Here is a 21,385-nt window from a genome sequence, read left to right on the forward strand (position 1 = left end):
TTTGTATTTCTACATTCTCAGCATGTGGTCTCCCCTATCACTATGGGAAAGAGTCACACAGTTAGCTTGTAAGTGCTTTAGACTTGAAACAATACCTATCGCTTCTATTCACAACCCAATGGCCAAAACTGATGATAGAGCTCTGCATCTTTGCAAAGGGGCTGTGTAGTAGAGAGCACATGGGTACTGAGTGAGTAGTAACTGTTTCTACCTTACTAAATATAAGGGGTCCTTTTGTAAATACAACAGTGTTAAAAGACTAAATAAATAGAGAGCATTGTTTTCATCTTCTGGGAATTTATAATCTAGTTGGGAAGAGAGAAAAAACTTACAATCTGAGAATTATCCTATCAAGATGTACAACTGGAATACTCTTCATTTTAGTTATAGATAATGAGTTTGTTCAGACTGCACATCTAAAAAATTGTTCTAGGGGGTGCCTGGCTGGCTCGTTGGTGGAACATGTGACTCTTGATCTCGGGGTTGTGAGTTTGATCAGCAATTGAGTAGCGCAACTACTTAATAAATAAATAATCTTTTTAAAAAAGAATTGTTTAAATAAGTAAAAAAAAGAATTGTTCTGGAGTAAAAAACTAAAACTAAAGTGCTAAGAGGATGTAAAACAAGTGGGAAGAAGAGATTACATATGAATTTTGATGGACAAGGTTTGTTACTGAATTTTAGAATTGTCTAATAAAAATGCTTTTGCAGTAATTGTCTTTTTTAAAAAAATGAATTATCCTGTATCACTCTAGTGATACATTTTTTAATATTAAATTTTCAATTCTCGGGGATCCCTTGGTGGTGCAGCGGTTTGATGCCTGCCTTTGGCCCAGGGTGCGATCCTGGAGACCAGGGATCGAGTCTCATGTCGGGCTCCCTGCATGGAGCCTGCTTCTCCCTCTGCCTGTGTCTCTGCCTCTCTCTCTCTCTCTCTCTCTCTCTTTGTGTGTGTGTGTGTGTGTATCTATCATGAATAAATAAAATAAAATCTTAAAAAAATTTTTTTTTCAATTCTCTCTTTCTTCTTAACAGGGATATTTTTGAGGAAGATAATTATAGTCCCATCCCTATTGTTAATGAAGAAGAATATAAAGCAGTCATCAGTAAATTTCCCTTTCAAGATCCAGACCTTGAAAAGGTACAAGCTAGTTTGTAATTCAAGAATTTTCTTAAGCATAAATGCATAATAGTTATTGCTACATAATATTAACATTGTAAATTACAGCAGCCTCTTTTGAGGCTTTTGTTGTTGTTGTTATTTGAGAAAATCAGTTATGTTTTGTTAACTTTTGAAGATTATGTTATTGCTGCTACTACTACTGTTTTGGTGAAGTTAAGAAGGGTCTTTCCTGGGGATATTAGGAGCAGTTGTCCTAAATGTTAGGTGGATTCCCAGGACAGGTATTAGTTACATTATGTGGATTTCAAATTAGATAAAGTAAATGTTGAGTAGATTAAAAGAATAAGATTATATTTTAGGGAAAGAGAGGAGAATTTATTTAAAATGTTCATCACTATGGAAGATCTTATTTTGTGTTTTCTTTTCTAGACATACACTTTTGCAAAAAGTTTATCTTCATTAAATAAGAGGTGTATAAAGGCGGTTGCTGCCTGTATATTTTTTCCTGGAGTAGGAGTGTATATTTTTGGAGTCAAGATGTCTGAACAAAAGACGGGATAGAGAAAGAAAATAGACTACATGTAGAGTATTGTGAGAATACATATGATGGCACATGTGTGTTCGTACTACGCATAAGCACACAATTGTACCTATCCAGTATCTCTGTGTAGGATCAGATCTCCTGGGAAAAGGATATTGTATTTTCTGTTGTCACTTTTTTATTCTTTTTTTCTTTTTACTCTTCTTTATTATTTTCCAACTCTATAATTTAGTTCTTCTCTGCATTTTTCTTTACAATGAAGAAGAATGAGTGAATTTTGAGTGAGTTGTGCAACCTGTGACTGTAAATTTTAATTTTTTGGTATACATTAACTAGGCATATTATGTGTAATAGTCACTAAACTAGACCATGTAATTAAATGCGTAGCTTTTAGATTATAGCTAAGATTGCCATTACATATATAATAATAGTTATATTCTAATTATACACAAAAGATCAGAATTTTTTACATGTTGTAGGTTGGTTTTATTTTGTTTTAGTTACAGGTAGTATTTTTATTTAGGGTATAGCATCTGTATAAAGAGCATTGGATTTCGTCCAGGTTCACATGCCAGCTCTGCCTATGGCTTATTATGGGCATATGACTTACCATATTTGGGCGCTTGTGCCACATCTGTCAAATGAGAAGGTTAAACTAAATAATCTTTAATGGGGCAGCCCCGATGGCTCAATGGTTTAGCGCCGCCTTCAGCCCAGGGTGTGATCCTAGAGATCCGGGACTGAGTCCCACATCAGGTTCCCTGCATAGAGCCTGCTTCTCTCTCTCTCTCTCTCTCTCTCTCTCTCCCTCTCCCTCTCTCTGTGTCATGAATATATAAATAAAATCTTTAAAAAAAATCTTTAATGTCTTTTCTAATTACACTAAATTATTCTAAGTAGGTTTATAGTTAGAAGGAAGTTTGGCTTTGCTTATAGAATGCTTCCAAAGTATATAGTACCTCTTAGGACTAAGCTCGTTAGGAGTTGTATTCATTGGTTCATATATTATTAAAAAAAGAACTAGAGTTGAAGTAGAAGCTGTGGAAATTAAAATGCGTGAACCTAAAAAGAAGTCTCAAAGTTATTTAGTATTATTGGATAAACTCCATTTTTTTCCTAATTTGAGTATAATTTTCAATTAAAACTATTAGAAAAGATGTAAAACTGTCAGATAACTCTAGTTATATTTTCAGTGTAAATTACACATGAACAAATAGTAAGACTGCACATATATGCAGAGATCAGCCTTTTTGTAGATAACTGGGCTAATTTAATTAGAATACTTTTGCTAAACCCAGAACATATTCATATTCTGTCTTTAAATGTCATTAAAATAAATTCTTAAATCTGAAATATCTTTCAAATAGTATTAGGTTCATTATTCTGTAGAACATAAATTGGAGGTAAGTTAGCACTTACATCATTATCAAGTGATTTTAAAGAATGGCAACTTTTTGGTTGGTTTTTTGTAGTACTCCTGATTGATTTCTAAATTTGGAAAGGTTGAACCTACTAGTTTTGGAGAGACACTGCTGTATATGAATTTTTCATCAGCAGCCGGTTGTAAGTTTCCTTGTGCTGGAGGTACCTAAGAATACCTTTGTTCATTCACATATTTATGATTCACCTGCTATATAGTAGACACTGTGCTATTTGGTTATTTTTTGATCTCTGCTTTCAAGGAGCTTGTAGTCAAGTGAGGGATAAACAGGAAATTACAATTCATAAACATTGGTACTACTTAAGACGGAGCAAGCAGCATGCAGAAAGACTAATTCTGTAGGATAAAGTGCAAGGTTGATAAAGTATAAGAGATGAAGATCAGGAAACAAAGATGAAGTAGAAAGCGCCAGACTATAATAGCCTTTGTAAACAATGTTAGAGAGTTCAGCCTTTATCCTGAGGGCTACTGAGAAGTTACAACAAGGTTTTAAGCAGTAAAACCATAATGAAATTTGTGCTTTTGAAAGATCTCTCTAGGGGCACCTGGGTGGCTCAGTCAGTTAAATGTCAGACTCTTAAGTTCAGCTTAAGTCATGATCTTAGAGTCATGAGATTGAGCCCTGAGATGGGCTTTGGCTGAGCATGGAACCTGCCTAAGATTTTTTCTCCTCCTTGGCTCCCACTCTCCCACTCACATGTTCTCTCTCTCTCTCTCTCTCTCTCTCTCTCTGTCTTTCAAGATCAAGCTCTCTATCTCTCTGGCTAATGTGTGGAGATTGGATTGGAGAAGAGTAAGATTAGTGGCTGGGAAACTAGCTAGGGGTTTGTTGCAGTTATCTTGGTGAGAGAGATTGGTGACTTGAGTGGGAGTTATGGTCATGGAATTTTTTTAAAGAGATATTTAGGAAGGGGCAACAAGAGGAGTTGATGATTATTTGCATATGAGGGATGATGAAGATAGAAGGGTCATGTATGATAGCCAAGTTCCTGCCTTAAAGAATAGTAGCATTCACTAAGATAGGAAGCACAGGAAGAGCAGATTTAGAAGTAAAGGATGATAATCACTGTTGGATCTACTGAGTACGTCCCAAATGTCACAGCCAAATGGTAGGTGTCCAAGTAGTGGTTACTTGTATAGATTTGGACTTGAGGAGAGTTAGTCTGGAGTTGTAGATTTGGGAGATAATGGTAACTTGGAAGATGATTGAAGTCATGAGGTTAGATGAGATCATCCAAGGAGAATATGTGTGGTAAGAAAAGAAGACATGGGATAGAACTCTAAGGCATGGCAATAGTTTTAAGGGATGGCTAGAGGAAGAGATACAGAGAAGGTAGAGAAATAAGAGGAAAATCAGTTTGGGGCATGGGTACCAAGGAAGGAGAGATCATTTAAGAAGCATGAGGGAACTGTGTCAGATACTTCAGATAAATTAGGTAACATGAGAGCTGGAAAAGTCTACTGGATTTAACATCTACGAGATCATTAGACATCTTGGTGAGTGAGGGTACTTTCACTGGTTAAGCTAGGTTGCAACAAACATGAAGATGGAAGTATAGATTAGAATTCATTAAGTATAAATGGGGCTTTGGGTAAAAATCTTAGAATTTGCCTTTTGGAGACTGAGAATTTGCTAATAGATGTTGGCTGATAAAGCAGTTTAGCCAAAAGGCACTCTATAAATCATTGGCCACACTGCAGTTAAGGTACTATAGGAGTTATGGGATGAAATGGGTATGTTATTAAATTGGTGTCAAGCCTTCTGAAGGGGAATGAAGGGATTCTTTAGAATTAATTGACGATACTGAGCCAGGAAGATGGCCTGTAACTTTCATGGCCAACCTGACTCTTCTGTTATGAATGCAAATCAACAGGCAGCTAGGCATCTTCTGCAGGATACTTATCAGAACATACAGTGGTACTAGTGTATGCATTTTCTGCTTCTTAGAAGTGTGATAATATGATTTAGGAAATAGGTCAATTGCCACTTTATTTTCTTCATAAATATTTTGATTTGCTTTAAAATCTCAAACATAATTTAATAGTAAGACTTTGAGATGTAGTTATTTCCTATTCAAATGTGAAAGCAATTTAATTTTTACATTTTTAGGTAATTAGAATATCTTTTTCTAAAATTTCAAAAACAATATTAACTTGTTTTTCTTTCTACAGCAATCTTTCCCAAAGAAATTTCCCATGTCTCAGTCAGTGCCTCATATTTACATTCAAGTTAAAGAATTTATTTATGCTAGCCTTAAATTTTCAGAGTCACTTCACCGGAGGTAAGTTTACTAATAAGAAATATATGTTTATCATAGCTATTTTTATGAAACATTAACACTTGTTTTTCAGGCCTTGATTCTTTGATGGATTATTATCTCATTGGAGAGGCTTACATATTTAGCAACATTGGGGTTAAATTGCTGTAAATTTGATGTTAGATTTTTTTTTTTTTACTTTCTATAATGTAAATCTTAAAACATAAAAATAGAGATAGGAAACTCTTGTGTTTTCAGCATCTAACAATAATAAACATTTTTCCATATTAATTTTTTTGCTGAAGTATTTTATTTTTTAAAAATATTTTATTTGAGAGAGAGAGTACCTATGTGCACCCAAGGGGCAGAAGGAGAGAGAGAGAGTCTCAAGCAGACTCTTGTGTTCAGCACAGAGCCCCACATGGGGCTCCCATCTCATCATGACCCTGAGGTCATGACCTCAGCTGAAACCAATAGTCCTACATAACTGACTGAGCCATCCAGGCACCCCTTTGCTAAATATTTTAAAGCAAATTCTAGAAATAATGATATTTTAGTCCCAGAAACAGTATGTGTTTCTAAAAAAAAAAAAAAAGACATTTCATTATTTAATCATTATAGTTACTAACAAAATGTACACTATTCCATAATATCAGCTCCCTACTCCATATTCACTATTTTCTTGATTGTCTTCAAACTGTCTTTTTACCATTGGTATATTGGTTTGCTAATAACAGTTTGCTACTGTTACTCTTTTTTAGAATTTTTTAATTAAGTTTTTAATTTTGATTCCAGTATAGTTAATATACAGTGTTATATTAGTTTCAGGTATACAATGTAGTTCTATACATTACTCAGTGCTCATTATGGTAAGTGTCCTCTTTAATCCCCTTCACCTGTTTCACTCATCCCCCTGTCTGGTAGCCATCAATTTATTCTCTCTTTCTCTTTTTTTTCCTTTGCTCATTTGTTTTGTTTCTTAAATTCTACATATGAGTAAAATTATTTGGCATTTGTCATTCTCTGATAGACTTATTTTCATTTAGGATTATATTCTATAGCTCCATCCATATTGCTGCAAATGGCAAGATTTCATTCTTTTTATGGCTGAATAATATTCTGTGTGTGTGTGTATACATACCACATCATCTTTATTCATTTATCTTGGACATTTGGGCTTCTGTAGTTGGTATATTTGAATCAGGGTCCAAATAAAGTTTATTAAATTTGTTTTCCAATATTCCTTATTTTTTCTTTTTCTTTAGTTGTTTAGATCTTATTTATTTTAGTTTTTCTGTTGCTCAGATTACCAGTAACTAAACAATATCCCTACTTTACTTGTCAAAAGAAGCTGATATTCTTAATAGTTTTGTTTTCCCTTAATTAGGTTTAAAGTGAGGATTAAAAAAAAATCAGTTGGGATCCCTGGGTGGCTCAGCAGTTAAGCGGTTAAGTGCCTGCCTTCGGCCCAGGGCGTGATCCTGGAAACCCAGGATCAAATCCCACGTCAGGCTCACTGCATGGAGCCTGCTTCTCCCTCTGCCTGTGTCTCCTCTGCCTCTCTCTCTCTCTCCCTCTCTCATGAATAAATAAATAAAATCTTAAAAAATAATAAAAATAAAAAAAAATCAGTGGACTTAAAGGATGTTGTAGCAAATTGTATCATACTCAGTAATGGAGAGTAGTACAGCAGTTATTGGTGGCTGTAGTGAACTCGATTTTATTTTTTTTAAAGATTTTACTTATTTATTCATGAGAGACACACAGAGAGAGGCAGAGACATAGGTAGAGAGAAGCAGGCTCCCCTCAGAGAGCCCGATGTGGGACTCGTTCCCTGAACTCCAGGATCAGGCCCTGAGCCGAAAGCAGAGCTTAACCACTGAGCCATCCAGCCATCCCCTGAACTTGATTTTAAATGAGAGAATACCATTTATTTGGTGTGATAAAAGTACTAGCTTCTATTTATGGAGTTCAGAAATGTGATATCTCTGTTTTACTGACAAGGAAACTGAAGCTCAGACTCTCCATCATCCAGAATGACCCATCTGGTTAGTTTGATAGCTGGGATGACGGAGTAGGTCTTCTGACTCCCCTATCAGTGAAAGTGTTTGGCATATAAGGAACAATCAGTTAATATTAGAAGAACATTAATCTTTATGCCTTCTTGTTCCAGCTACTGAGATGGACCCTGCATTACAGTCACAGGATATATTTCTAATCATGAATACACTCTGGAGAAGAGAGTGGTGAAACTGGCTTTCATAGTCTCCCTCTCTGAATTTTATTTTTCTGAATTTGTATACTGAGTGGCAATAAATACCTTTCACTGTGAAACTTCTGAATTTTAAGTCATAAGAAAGGCTTGAAGGCAGTTCAGATATAAGTCATTTATTTTTCAAGCTGAAACTGAACAATGGCAGTTTTATTTTATTTTATTTTTTTAATTTTTTAAATTTTATTTTATCGGTGTCTCTTATCGTAAGCTACCATATTTTGGATTTAAAGAGCAAATAAAGAGGAAGAAATGTGTGTTCTGCCAGGGTAAAGAGTGATCTGATTTTAGGTCTTACACTGCTTTTTCCTTGCAAATAGAGGTGCTTTAAAAGATTTCTTAATTTTTGTTCCTGAATAATATATGAGTTGGAAAGGAAAGGAAAAGAAAGGAGGATAAATACCTAATGCATGGCATTTGCTGTGCTATGTGTTTCTCACAAGCCAGTAGTCCCCAGACCAACAACATTAGCATCTCATGCAAATTGTTAGAAATGCTCCCTCAGACCTACTGAATTAGAAACTCTGAGGGTGGGGCCATGGGTTTTACCAAGTCCTCTGGGTAAGTCTAATGTACTCTACACCTGAAGAAACACTGCATTAAGCTCTTTAAGCTTCATTGTATTCTACCACCTCTTATACCAATGTCTCTAAAGATATATTTCAAAGACATTAGCTTTTTCTTCAATTGTAAAGTTCTCTAGAGACACTGTATTCTCTCTATTGCACAATAGGATATACACCATATAATCTAGCATTTGAAAACCAATGTATATATAGGAATATTAACTGAAAATTAGTAACAAATTACTACAGTGGTGGTTTTCAGTAGTGGAACTCAAATGGTCTGAGAGCTGCTAGTAATTTATGCCTATCTTGTTTTTCATTTAACACTCTAAATTTTTTATTTTTACAGAGGCAATATATTACAGTGGTTAAGAATATAAATTTCAAACTTGGTCCTTAGAGTCTTGATGGTGACACTGACTAGTTCTATCTAGTAGGACTTTGGACAAGTTACTTAATTTTAATTTGTTTAAATTACAGTTCCCTTGTCTGTAAAGTAAGTGAAATAATTCATAGTGTGGTTGTAAGAATAAAATAAGGGAGTGCAAGTATAATAAAGCACTCAGGGGCAGCCCCAGTGGCGCAGCAGTTTAGCACTGCCTTCGGCCCGGGGTGTGATCCTGGATACCTAGATCCAGTCGGCTCCCTGCACGGAGCCTGCTTCTCCCTCTGCCTGTGTCTCTGCCTCTCTCTCTCTCTCTATCATGAATAAATAAATAAAATCTTTAAAAAAAAAAAAAACACTCAGTATAGTGCCTGGCATATGGCAAACACATAGTTACTTCAGAGAAGATGGAATACTACAATATAAGTATTGGAGCTTAGAGTGTTTATAGTTTAAGCATCAGGGAATTGTTGAATAATTTGTAAGGGAATGACATTACTAGGTTATATTCTACAGAGTTTACTCTGATCTCAGTGTGGATGATAGATTGGAGGGGGATAAAAAGGAATAGTGATGTTGAACTGGTTAAGACAGTGGTTTAAGAAGGGAGATGAAGAAAGACTGAAGTAGGATCAGTGGTGACAGAGAGGAAGGGACATAAACAAGTATTTAGGAACCTGATAGTACTTTCTGCTTGTGAATAATTAGAAGAAATTGTTAAGGGAAGGTAACAATTTGACTTACGTTTGGGTGGACTTGAATTTCTTTATATACTCTCAAATAGATTCTGGTTATATTTAGTCATCTTTGAAAACAATGCATGCATTCATCTGTTCTAAACATGTGCACATGAAAGGGAGAAACAAGTATCTCTTTAATAGTCATCCTACAACTTGGCTCAATTGTTCTATTTGAGGATTATTCTTGAAGCTGCTGTCTCAACTCTATAATATTGAGTTCCCCTCAACTTTTACTTTAATGTAGATTACTTTAACATTTTTAAAATTGGTGGTATATTACAATTTCATGTCCTAACACATACTTTTTATTACCTAATCTAAAGGTTGATTATTGAAAAATAAGACTGATATCTAATTAATGTATTATTAAACTATAGAAAGTATAGCAACTTAGCAGTTTAGAATTAAGTTTTGTTTTATTTACAGAGGAGAGACATTGGCTATCTAATTGTTATCTGATTTTTTTGTTGCATTTATAACACCAAAGATAAAAGTCATCAGTTAAAATATTATGTATGATTTCCCCTAACGTCCACTAATGGCTTACTAGAACTAGAATTGGGACCTCAGTTCTGACTCTTTTTGTATGTTAACTCCTAGCCTTCTAGGAAGTCAGTGTTATGGCCTAAAGCTATAGCAGAGAAGACTGTCAATTTTTTTCCTCTCTTTGATAAAAATATTTGTCACTCTTGTTAGTTCAATATCTAGTTATTCTTTTTTTTTTAAGATTTATTATTTATTTATTTATTTATGATAGACATGGAGAGAGAGAGAGAGAGAGAGAGAGAGGCAGAGACACAGGAGGAGGGAGAAGCAGGCTCCATGCCAGGAGCCCGACGTGGGACTCAATCCCGGGACTCCAGGATCGCGCCCTGGGCCAAAGGCAGGCGCTAAATCGCTGAGCCACCCAGGGATCCCCAATATCTAGTCATTCTAATGAACTCTCTATGACCATAAGTTCCTCATTCAACAAGGCTTATGTTTATACTTTTGAAATTATATTTTATTAAAAACATTGGCTATTTTCATTTTGTTAATAAGAGAAGCAGTAGTTCAGACTGCAGAGACAGACACAGCATAGTTATTTTAAAAATATGTAAATATAAATTTATTCAAAAAATCAATTGATCAAAAAATAAATTGATCATCAGGTTTCTGACACATATTTTTATTTAAAAAAAAATTATATCTGTGACCTGAAATTGAGCTATTTGAGTACCTTTGTTTTTTTTTATTTGTTATTAAAAAGTTCTGGAAAAAATCACTTTCTGGGTTTTAAAGCTCTTTTATTATGTTTAAACATATTTTGGAGTTTGATTTTTAGAACCAGAAGATGCTTCAGAGCTTTTTTAGTACAAATGTTTGGGTTTCTTTTTATATATGAATAAAAGTAGGACTGGAGAATGAAATGACTTCATGAAGAGACTTCAAAGTCTCAACTATTTGGTTGCAGAGGAAACATCTGGACCTAATATGATCTATAAGAAATTTTCAGTTTGCCTAAGAGGTTAAGCTATAAAATATTTTAAGAGATTTATTGTAATTAAGATTTAATTACTCCGAAATGTTTTTTAAAATGTGGGAAAAGTACAAGTTATAGGCTCAAAGGACAGGGAGTTAAGGAAAAAAATCGCTCAGTTGAGATAAAAACCTGATGGGGGAATACTGATTATTGTCAGGTACATCTTGTTAGCACAAAAAGGACTTAAGTGCTGATAGGTTTTCTTTCTCTACTATTTCTTATGCAAGAAAAAAAGTATGCATTGACTTAGCATTCAAGGAAGTTCAGGGAAATTAAACAACAGGCATTATCTATGCATGACTTTTCATCTGAGAAGTATGCTATTCAGGGTGTCTTTAAGCATAATTTGAGTGTGTCAAAAAAGAAACCAGAGGAGTAGGCAACCACTTCTTTTTTAACAGAGTGAGTATACTGATTGTTCTAGGACAGTGTTGATATGATTAGAAAGAGTCTTCTGTCTCAAAGTTGATGTCCAGTAACCCTGAAACCCTACTGCTGTGTCTGGGAAGTCTTGATTTTAGTTGTAAAGTATCAAGAAAATATTCTTGAGGTCTGTCAGAATTAAGGTTAACAGATACTGAAAAGAGTGCCTCCATTAAAATGGAGAACATTGGAGTAGTAGTGAGAAGTACCTGTGTTTTGTCAAATCTTGCTCTATTTGCATTTTTTAAAGATTGCATTTATTTATTTGAGAGAGAAGAGAGTGTGTGGGCATGAACAGCGTAGAGAGGGAGAACCAGACTCTCCGCTGAGCAGGGAGCCCAACGGGAGGCTCCACTCGAGGACCTCAGCATCATGACCTGAGCCGAAGGCAGACGCTTAACTGAGCCACCCAAATGCTCTGCTGTATTTGCATTTAAAAAATAAATATAAACTAGTAAATATTTGTGCTTCATAGATTATTAAGAGTAATGTTTTAATAAAAGAAAAAGGATGCTAAAATTTTAGTCTATGTTTAAAGCAGTTGGTTTGCAGCTGAAGTAATTCCACCTCCTCACCCCCACACCAGGTACATTTTACATTTGGCAATGTCTGAAGACATTTTGGGCTGTCACAACTAGGGGGAAGGGTGCTACTTGTATCTATTGGGTAGAGGCCAGGAATGCTGCTAAACATCCTTCAGAACATAGGACAGCCTCACAACAAAGAATTATCTTGCCTAAAATATTAATAGTGCTGAGACTGGGAAAACAGTCCAAGGACAGCTTAGCTCTTTTGATAATGAAGCTATATATATATATATATATATATATATATATATGAATGAAGTAATTGTTTACTTAAATTGAAGGCCTAGTGGTTAGGAGAAAATAAAAGCTTGTTAGTGCTTGCCTAGTAATCTTTAGGATGTTAATAAATATCAGAGGTTTATTTTTTTCTCTTTTTCTTTGCACCAAGTTAAAACTAATGTAAGGTAATTATGTTTATTTCTTTGAACCTTTTTAAAAAATGTCAACGGACATTAATAGCTTAGTTACATTAAAGTTAAATCTAGTAATGGCTCACATCAATTTGCATTTAAAAAATAATTTTAGCCATAGTTGTATTTTTTGATTGATTATAGTTGTATTTTTGTTGTATTGAATATAGTTGTATTTTTTATTTTTTGATTGCCAGACTTTACATGTATAGTTGTATAGTGTCTTTGGAAGTATCCATAGTGGAGTCATAATTTAAAAATAACTTTATTTCAAAAAATAAAAATAAATAAAAATAACTTTATTTCCTTATACTAAGTACCGCATGGTCTTACTGTAATAGTTAATGGCATACATTTAAATTATGCCGTAAATAAACATTCTACTTTATTGAAAATGTCCCTTTTGTGACAGAATTGAATTTGGGGATTTAATAAATCTGGGTAATTTATTTAAAGATATTAAAGAATGAGGTGGAGCAAGTTATTTTGCTAAACTGTGTTAAATCATTTAGGAAGCTAACTGTTACCTTTGTGGAAAGCGAAATAATAATCAACCTTTATTTTTAGCTCAACAGAAATAGATGATATGCTTAGAAAATCTACAAATCTGCTGCTGACCAGAACTTTGAGTAGCTGTTTACTGAACCTTATTAGAAAACCTCATATAGGTTTGACAGAGGTAGGTTAAAAAAAATACTTAATAGCTAAATCTTTCATTATATGAAAAAAACTTTACGAATTAAGTTATTGCTAAACAGCATCCTATAATACTAGCTTTCTTTTTAATTTTAAAATTTATTTTATTTTTAAAGATTTATTTATTTATTTTAGAGAGAGAGAGGAGTTATGGGGAGAGGGGCAGAGGAAAAGAGAGAATCTGAAGCAGGCTCCCTGCTGAGCACAGAGCCACCACTGGAGGCTTGATCTCAGAACCCTGAGATCATGACTTGAGCCAAAATCAAGAGTCAGATGCTTAACTGACTGAGCCATCCAGGCATCCCATGTATTTTAAATTTATTAGTAGAAGTGGATTTGTTTTGTCAGTGTAAATTCGAGCCATGTAAGGAAAAGGGTTTACTTGGAGATTAGTTAATAGTTGAAGATATTAGAACATATATGTAGATTTTTTTGATAGCCACACTACACTTTACATGAAAAGTGAAAATACTCCGATTTTTGCTTGGTAAGTGTATAATATTGGAAAAGTACTTTTAAGAGTTATTTTAAATTAATTGGCAGTTAGACTCATATTTTTTTTGAATGATAGCATTCCATAGTATTTGCAGCCAGGTTTTGAAGTCACATAATCCCTTGTATCCTATAAAGCTGTAATTATGCAGAAATGGTACAGTTGCTAAAAGTAATAATTTATTTTCAAAAACCAAATGATTTGGTGTACATGTCATTTTACCAGATATATTTTGTATTTTCTAGCTAGTGCAGATCATCATAAACACAACACACCTGGAACAAGCTTGCAAATACCTTGAGGACTTTATAACTAACATTACAAACATTTCTCAAGAGACTGTTCATACCACGAGACTTTATGGGCTTTCTACTTTTAAGGTATGTAAAAATCTGACCAAAAAGTTTTATTTCCATTACTGTAAGCAAACTTAAAAATTAAAGACAATTTTTACTGTATACTTGATTCCATTATATTCTGACAGTTGAAAATTAGAGATGATCATTTTCAACAGCAAGCAGATAAATATCAGTTCTCTTTTGGCACTTTAGACATCTTTACTAAATTGAAAAAAATATATTGATTTTCTACAGCTCTATTACATTTTTTTTTAAGATTTTTATTTATTTATTCATGAGAGACACAGAGGGAGAGGCAGAGACATAGGCAGAGGGAGAAGCAGGCTCCATGCAGGGAGCCCAATGCGGGACTCGATCCCAGGTCTCTGGGATCATGCCCTGAGCCTAAGGCAGATGCTCAACCTCTGAGCCACCCAGGTGTCCCTTGTTCATGTTTTGAAGACTTAAGAGTATTGCTAAATCAGTCTAACTGGATTTGCATTAATATCTCACACACAGTTCCATAAATAATTTTATATGTAATGTGTGCACATGTGTATTTAGAAACTAAAAATATAAGATGAATTAGGTAAGACTGGCTTTATATCCTTTATTAACTCTGATCTGAAGAAAAGTAAATATTACCTTATTACATGTTACTGAAGTCCTCTTTTCTGACTGGAAAGATTTTTGTTTATATAATACTGTGGAGTATCCCAAAAGATTAATGGTTGTTTTAAGCAGAATGGAAGATTAAATATTTTATTAATTTGTTTTATGAACTATTTTATAACTTCATTGATTTGGGATCATGTAGATGAGACCCTGGCATAATCTAGTAATAGAAATCATTATTCATTGAATTGTTTATTAAATTAATATAAATCACTTACTGCTATCTTTTTTTTTTTTTTTAACTGACTGCTATCTTTAAAATAGGTTGGCTAGTTTAACCTCATAGTCTTTTCAAAGTTTTTCATTGAAGAGTTCTCATGTTTTTACTGTTGCTATATTATAAATTACTCAACTTGTCTCCTGTAATTACAGTACAATTAGTTACATTTAAAAAATTCAGTAGACTTGTATTTAGAAATAATTAATGTTAATAGGAACCACACTTCGAAAGTGTGAAGTCCAGAAATAATTCTTGTATCCTAAAATTATCTGGCTGGTCTCCAAATCTTCTGTTTTTCTGGTGATTCTTGAGGTTATAGTCATTCTGATACATAAGGCACAAATGCAGCTAGTATCTGAGTAAGGAAATAGATAAAATTAGTTATTAAAACAGAAACTTGACAAAACAGAAATTCATTTATTCAGATGGTATAGTACAATAATTAAGGACAATGTATTTTGAAGTTAGACTGTTGTGTGATTTTGGGCACATTCTTTAACTGTATTGTTTCCCAGGTTTTTTTCTATAAACTCTGAGTAGTAATGTATTACCTACCTCATACAATTATTATGATATATAAAGGGGATACTTAGCATAATGTCATTTGTTGTACATCATCTATGCTCTGAGCACTCTATTAGATGCTAAGAATATAAAAATGTATCTCTGTCCTCGAGAAGCTCTTAGGAGAAAAAACTATAAAAAGACCCTTGACAGTATGGTGTGATAAATACCATAACATGGGAGGAAAGTCCACAAGGTTTTGTACATTTTTCTAATCCAAGGACAAATTCTTTCCTTTTATATTAGATTTTGCATAATCTTTCTTTTTTTCATTATTGTTCTGTCCTTATGTCCATGTGTTACTCATACACTGTCAAGAAGAGATATACTAAGAACTGGAGTTATAAGTATATTTAACGGTTAACATTAAATTTAATAAGCTTACTCTGTACTCTCATTAAAACATAAATTGCCTTGACATCTGGTTTATCGAGGGATCTTCAAGCAAATTTTCTTTTCATTTATAAGTCAGAGAACCAAAGACACTGGAACATGATGCTTTTAGATTAAGGGATCTCAGAACTATACTTTCCCAAATCTGCCTCTTGGGAGGGAATACTTGGAAATGTTAGTTCTGGTTCATCATGCGAATGGTCCCATAAGTTATATTTAGTTGAAACACAACTGCTATAGAATACTCCTTGGGTTTTCTCAGAAATCAGGAAATCAAGTGCAGCTTATACAAATAGTAGAGCATCCTTGTTTTTTGTTTTGTTTTCACACAGAATTCCAGAAACCCTTTCTGTTTTATGATATGAGAACAAGAGCTGTTTTCATTTCTGCCTTTTGTCTGTTTCAAGAGAAATTTGTCTTAAACTCTGAGGAAACAGTTCAACAGTGAGAATTATTAAATCAATGTAAAAGTGAATTATTGAGTGAGATTGGGGCAATTTCCATTCCTAGGGAATAAGTCAGGCTGTTGCCTGTTTCACAGAGCTGATTAAAGTACAGTCTTGATTACAGACATTAGCATGGATTGCTTAGTTAACCTCTTAGCCTAATTCTTTCAGTGCAGTGACCTTAGCAAACATATTTCTGTTTAGTTGCCTAATGATTATGGAAATAAGCATTTAGCAGTTCTTTGATCCACACCCTCATTTGTTTCCTTTCCAAAAAGCACAGATGCACACACCAAGTGCTTGATTTTTTACCTCATTTACTTACTTTATGAAATATTATATAAACTCTTCTGTTAGTGTGCCTTTCAATTTGCTAAATCTGTAAGTGATACAAAAGAGGTTAAGTAACTAGTTTCTGCCCTCAAGCAGTACCTCAGCTTTTTAAAATTAACCTGGACCCACACTGAGAACTACTTTAAGACTTCTGAATGAAAAGATTTGCATCAGAATGGAGGGGGAAAATGGGAATACCATTACCTTTTTAATCTATATAGTAGAGAAGTGGCCCAGTTCTTTTTCTTTGACATCAGAACTCTTTACCTTTGCTTCTGGGAGTTTTTCCAACCTGCCACTCTAAAGACGCCTAGCAGTGATTCCAGCTGTAAGTGCCTAGATGGAATATGCTTCTGATTCTATTTCTAATTTGCCTTTTGAAAATCTGTTGAAGACTGTATAGCAAAGTTTTTTTTAGAACTTTAAAGTGACAGTGGTAAGTTTTTAATTAAGAGCTTGAAATTCTCTTCCTATGCAGCAACGACATGGTACATGGACTTAAAAAAATTTTTTTTAATTAAGTGTAACATACATATATAAACACACATAATTTATAAATGTAAAAATTATAAATATATATAGCTTATTAATTATTAAGAGGTAAACACAGACTTATAGTTTCATTCTGGCAAGCAAAGAGCTTGGAAGTTGTCACTCTGTCCTGACATGTAAAAAACTGAAAAATCACCCTTTCTTTGATCTGTCAGAGAAGTGAGATTACAGGGCATACTGCTGGCCCCCAAGTTGGAGACAGGCAGGAAAATACAGAGAACCACAACCTAATGGAACAGAAACTTCCACAGGAATCAGTATTGGGGTAGGAAAACCTGAACTGTATTGATGAATTGCTGGAGGCTCAATGTGGACAAGTCAGGGAGTTAAAACTCCAGGGTGGGGCACACACTTTTGTGAGTTGTCCCTCCTGAAGCTCTACCAGCTTCTTCCAGTGAAGACTGAAGAATAATGTTGTGCTTCCAGCAGTGGGGAAGGAAAAGGAACCATTTTGAAATACACCAGAGCATGCTGTTCTTTAAGTATTCTTTTCTTCTTAATAAGACATAACCTCAAAAGAAACTATGTACCAGTGCCTGAACTATAGGGATTTTATCAGAGCCTAACTAAATTGGGGGAAGAGAAATACAGAACTCTAGCTGCTGTAGCCATCCCACCAAAGGGGTGGAAATGAGAAACAGTTATGAAGTTTACAGCTAAGGGCCAAAGCTTACTCAAAGACTGTGATCCAGTCAACTATACTTAAATAATAAAAATTAAAAAGAAAAATAAACCCAAAAACCTGTGACCTTAATCATGACTATAGAACACTTCCTCTCCCCTCACACCTTACCACCACATTACTAAAGTCCTATTTACTGCAGTTCCTTTCACCTAGTACATCATGTTCGGCTGTCAAGAAAAAATTTTATGGAAGACTAAAAGACAGAAAGCACAATTTGAAGAGGTAGAGTAAGTATCAGATTAAGATATTCAGAGATATTATAAGATGAGGAATTTTTTTAAATTATGATTAATATGCTAAAATGAACGTAGACAATATGAAAGAACAGGTGGGCACTGAGACGGAAAGTCTAAGAATAAAAAAGAAAGGCTAGAGATCAAAAGCAATATAATAGAAATGAAGAATGCCTTTGATGCATTCATTAGTAGAGTAGACACAGTTGAGGAAAGAATCTCTGAGCCTGGGGATATGTTAATAGAAACTTCCAAAACAGGCAAAGAGAAAAAAAATGCTGAAAAAAATTAAACAGAATATCCAAGATTATGGGACATCTACAAAAGGTAAACATATGCACAATGGGAATATTAGAAGAAGAAAAAAGAGAGAAATGGACAGAAGCAATATTTGATGCAGTATTGACTGAGAATTTCCTCAAATTAATGTCAGACACTAAACCATGGATCCAGAAAGCTTAGAGAACACCAAGCAGGATAAATACCAAAATAATTATGCCTAGGCTTATCATATTCAGACTGCACAAAATTAAAGAGTCCTGAAAGAAGCCAGAAGGAGGCAAAATAAGAGTTACCTAGAATTAACAAAAATAAGAATTACATCTGACTTCTCTTTGTAAAACATGCAAGCAAGAAGAGAATGGAGTGAAATATTTAAAGTGTTGAGAGAAAAACACTCACCAACCTAGAATTTTATGTCCTGTGAAATTATCCTTCAAAGGTAAAGGAGAAAGACAAATAAACAAAAATTAAGAACATTTGTGGCCAGTAGCCATGCCTTGGAAAAAATGCTAAAATAACTTATTCAGAGAGAAAGAAAATGATTTAGGTCAGGAACTTAAATCTACATATTGAAAGGAAGAATATGAGAGAAAGTGTAAATGAAGGTAACTTTAATTTTTTTTATTCTTAATTGCTGTCTTAGATGTGTTTGTTCAAAGTGATAATAGTGTATTCATGTTGTATGCTTTGTGTGTATGTGTATGCTTATGTATGTTTATGTGTAAGAGAGATGAATGATAGCAATGATACAAGGGAAGGGAAGAATTAGGATTATTTTGTTATTATAAGGTACTCTTACTACCCATAAAATGGTAAAGTGTTATTTGGAAGTGGACTTGGCAGAATTATAAACATATTGGAACCTCTAGGGGAATCACTAAAAATTTTTTTTAAAAAAGCATAACTGATATGCTAAGGAAAGAAATGGAATCATACAAATATTCAGTATCACAAAAGGCAAAAAAATAGTGAAACAAAGTAGGAACAAAGAACAAGTACAACAAATAGAACACAGTAACAAATATGTCAGATACTAATCAGTATCAGTAATCACTGTAAATATCAATAGCCTAAAAATACTAAATACTAAAAATACTAATTGAAAGACAGAGATTATCAGAATGGATCAATAAAACAAGACCCAACTACATGTTTTTTTTACAAAACCCACTTTAAATGTAAAAACACATGTAGATTAAAACTAAATTGTTGGAGAAAGACTGTGTTAACACTAATGAAAAAGTGGGTGGTTATATTAATACAGAGCAGACTTCAGAGCAAAGAAAGTTATTAGGGATAAAGAGAGGCATTATATAATAATAAAGGGGTCAATTCTCCAAGAAGACATAAGAATCCATGGTATACATCTGCCTGGCAACAGGTCAAAATATATGAAACAAAAACTGATAGAACGTTGAGGAGAAATGAATAAGTCCATTGTTAAAGTTGGAGACTTCAACACCCCTCTGTCAGAAATGGACAGATCCAGCAAACAGAAAATCAATAAGGACATAGTTGAACTTAATAACATCATTGATTACCTGGATATCATTTAACAACAGCAGAATATTACATTCTTCTCAAGCTCACATGGAACATTCACCAAGACAGCCATATTCTAGCCCATGAAACACACCTTAACAAATTTATTTTATTTTTTAAAAAATATTTTATTTATTCCTGAGAGACAGAGAGAGAGAGAGGCAGAGGCACAGGCAGAGGGAGAAGCAGGCTCCATGCAGTGAGCCCGACGTGGGACTCGATCCCAGGTTTCCAGGATCAGGCCCTGGGCTGAAGGCAGTGCTAAACCTCTGAGCCACCAAGGCTGCCCCAGCTTAACAAATTTAAAAGAATAGAATTCTGATACAGTATATGCTCTCAGACCACTGTGGAATTAAATAAATCAGTAACAGAAGGATAAGCTGGAAAATCCCCAAATACTTAGAATTAAACAGGACACTTCTAAATAACATGTTGGTCAAGTTAGAAAGGGAGAGTAAGGGATTATTAACAGTTCTATGCCCATAGATTTGATAACCTGGATGAAATGAACCAGTTTCTTGAAAGACACAATCTGCTAAAACTCACGCAATAAGAAATAGACAATCTGAATAGATCTATATTTATTAAAGAAATTCAATCTGATTTATAGTCTTCCAAAACAGAAAGAACACCAGGCCTAGATGGGTTTAGTGATGAATTCTACCAAATAGTTAGGAAAAAAATATACCATTTCTCTGCAATCTCTTTCACATTGAAGCAGAAGAAATACTTCCAGATTCATTCTATGAAGCCAGCATTACCCTAATACCAAAACTAGTAAAGGAATTATAAGAAAAGGAACCTACAGACTAATATCTCTCATGAACAAAGATGTAAAGTCCTCAACAAAATATTATAAGATTGAATCCAACAACTTATAAAAGGAATTCTACATTATGATCAATTGGGATTTATCCCATGTATGCAAGTCTAGTTCAACATTTAAAAATCAGTTAATGTATGAATAAGTCACAGTGATAAAAGGTACAGCATAGGGAATATAGCCAATAGTTGTATAATAGCATTGTATGGTGACAGATGGTAGCTACCCTTGTGAACATAGCATAATGTATAAGCTTGTCGAATTGCTATGCTATATACCTGAAGCTAATGTATTCTGTGCCAACAATACTTCAATTAAAAAATTATTGAAAACCCAGTTAATATAATCCACCACATCAGCAAGCTAAAGAAAAATAATGTGATCATATCAATAGATGCGAAAAGCAATTGGCAAAACTCAACACTAGGAAAAAATTCATGAGAAAAATTCATGAGAAAAATTCAGTAAACTAGGAATAAAGGGGAACTTCCTTAACTTGATAAAGAGTATCTACGAAAATCCCACAGCTATTGTACTTAATGGTGAGAAATTGGAACCTTTCCCACTAAGGAACAAGGCAAAAATGTTCCCTCTCACCATTACTTTTCAGCATCATAGTGGAAGTCCTACTTAGCTCAGTAAGACAAGAAAAGGAAATAAAAGGTGTACTGATTGGGAAGAGAGAAATGAAACCATCTTTGCAGATGACATGATTATAGAAAATCCAAAAGAATAAAACAAAAACTCTTCTGGAATTTAATTAATTATCAGCAATAGCAGAGTTTCAAGATACAAGGTTAATGTACAAAAGTTAATAGCTTTCCTATTTTTTGTTAGCAGAC

The 21,385-nt window shown here is 34.0% G+C and overlaps 1 protein-coding gene across 12 annotated transcripts in view; it reads left to right on the plus strand.

Annotated features, from left to right (window-relative positions):
* EXOC6 (exocyst complex component 6) overlaps positions 1-21,385 on the plus strand; it is a 352,011-nt gene that overhangs the window by 236,061 nt on the left and 94,565 nt on the right. For all 12 annotated transcript variants that reach the window (XM_072739522.1, XM_072739519.1, XM_072739524.1 and 9 more), the window contains 4 exons: positions 1,036-1,141; positions 5,278-5,387; positions 12,836-12,947; positions 13,703-13,837. In XM_072739522.1, coding sequence (XP_072595623.1) covers positions 1,036-1,141; positions 5,278-5,387; positions 12,836-12,947; positions 13,703-13,837 — 463 coding nt within the window. The remainder of the gene's footprint in view (positions 1-1,035; positions 1,142-5,277; positions 5,388-12,835; positions 12,948-13,702; positions 13,838-21,385) is intronic.

Source organism: Vulpes vulpes, chromosome 15, assembly GCF_048418805.1.
Source record: "Vulpes vulpes isolate BD-2025 chromosome 15, VulVul3, whole genome shotgun sequence".
NCBI lineage: Eukaryota > Metazoa > Chordata > Mammalia > Carnivora > Canidae > Vulpes > Vulpes vulpes.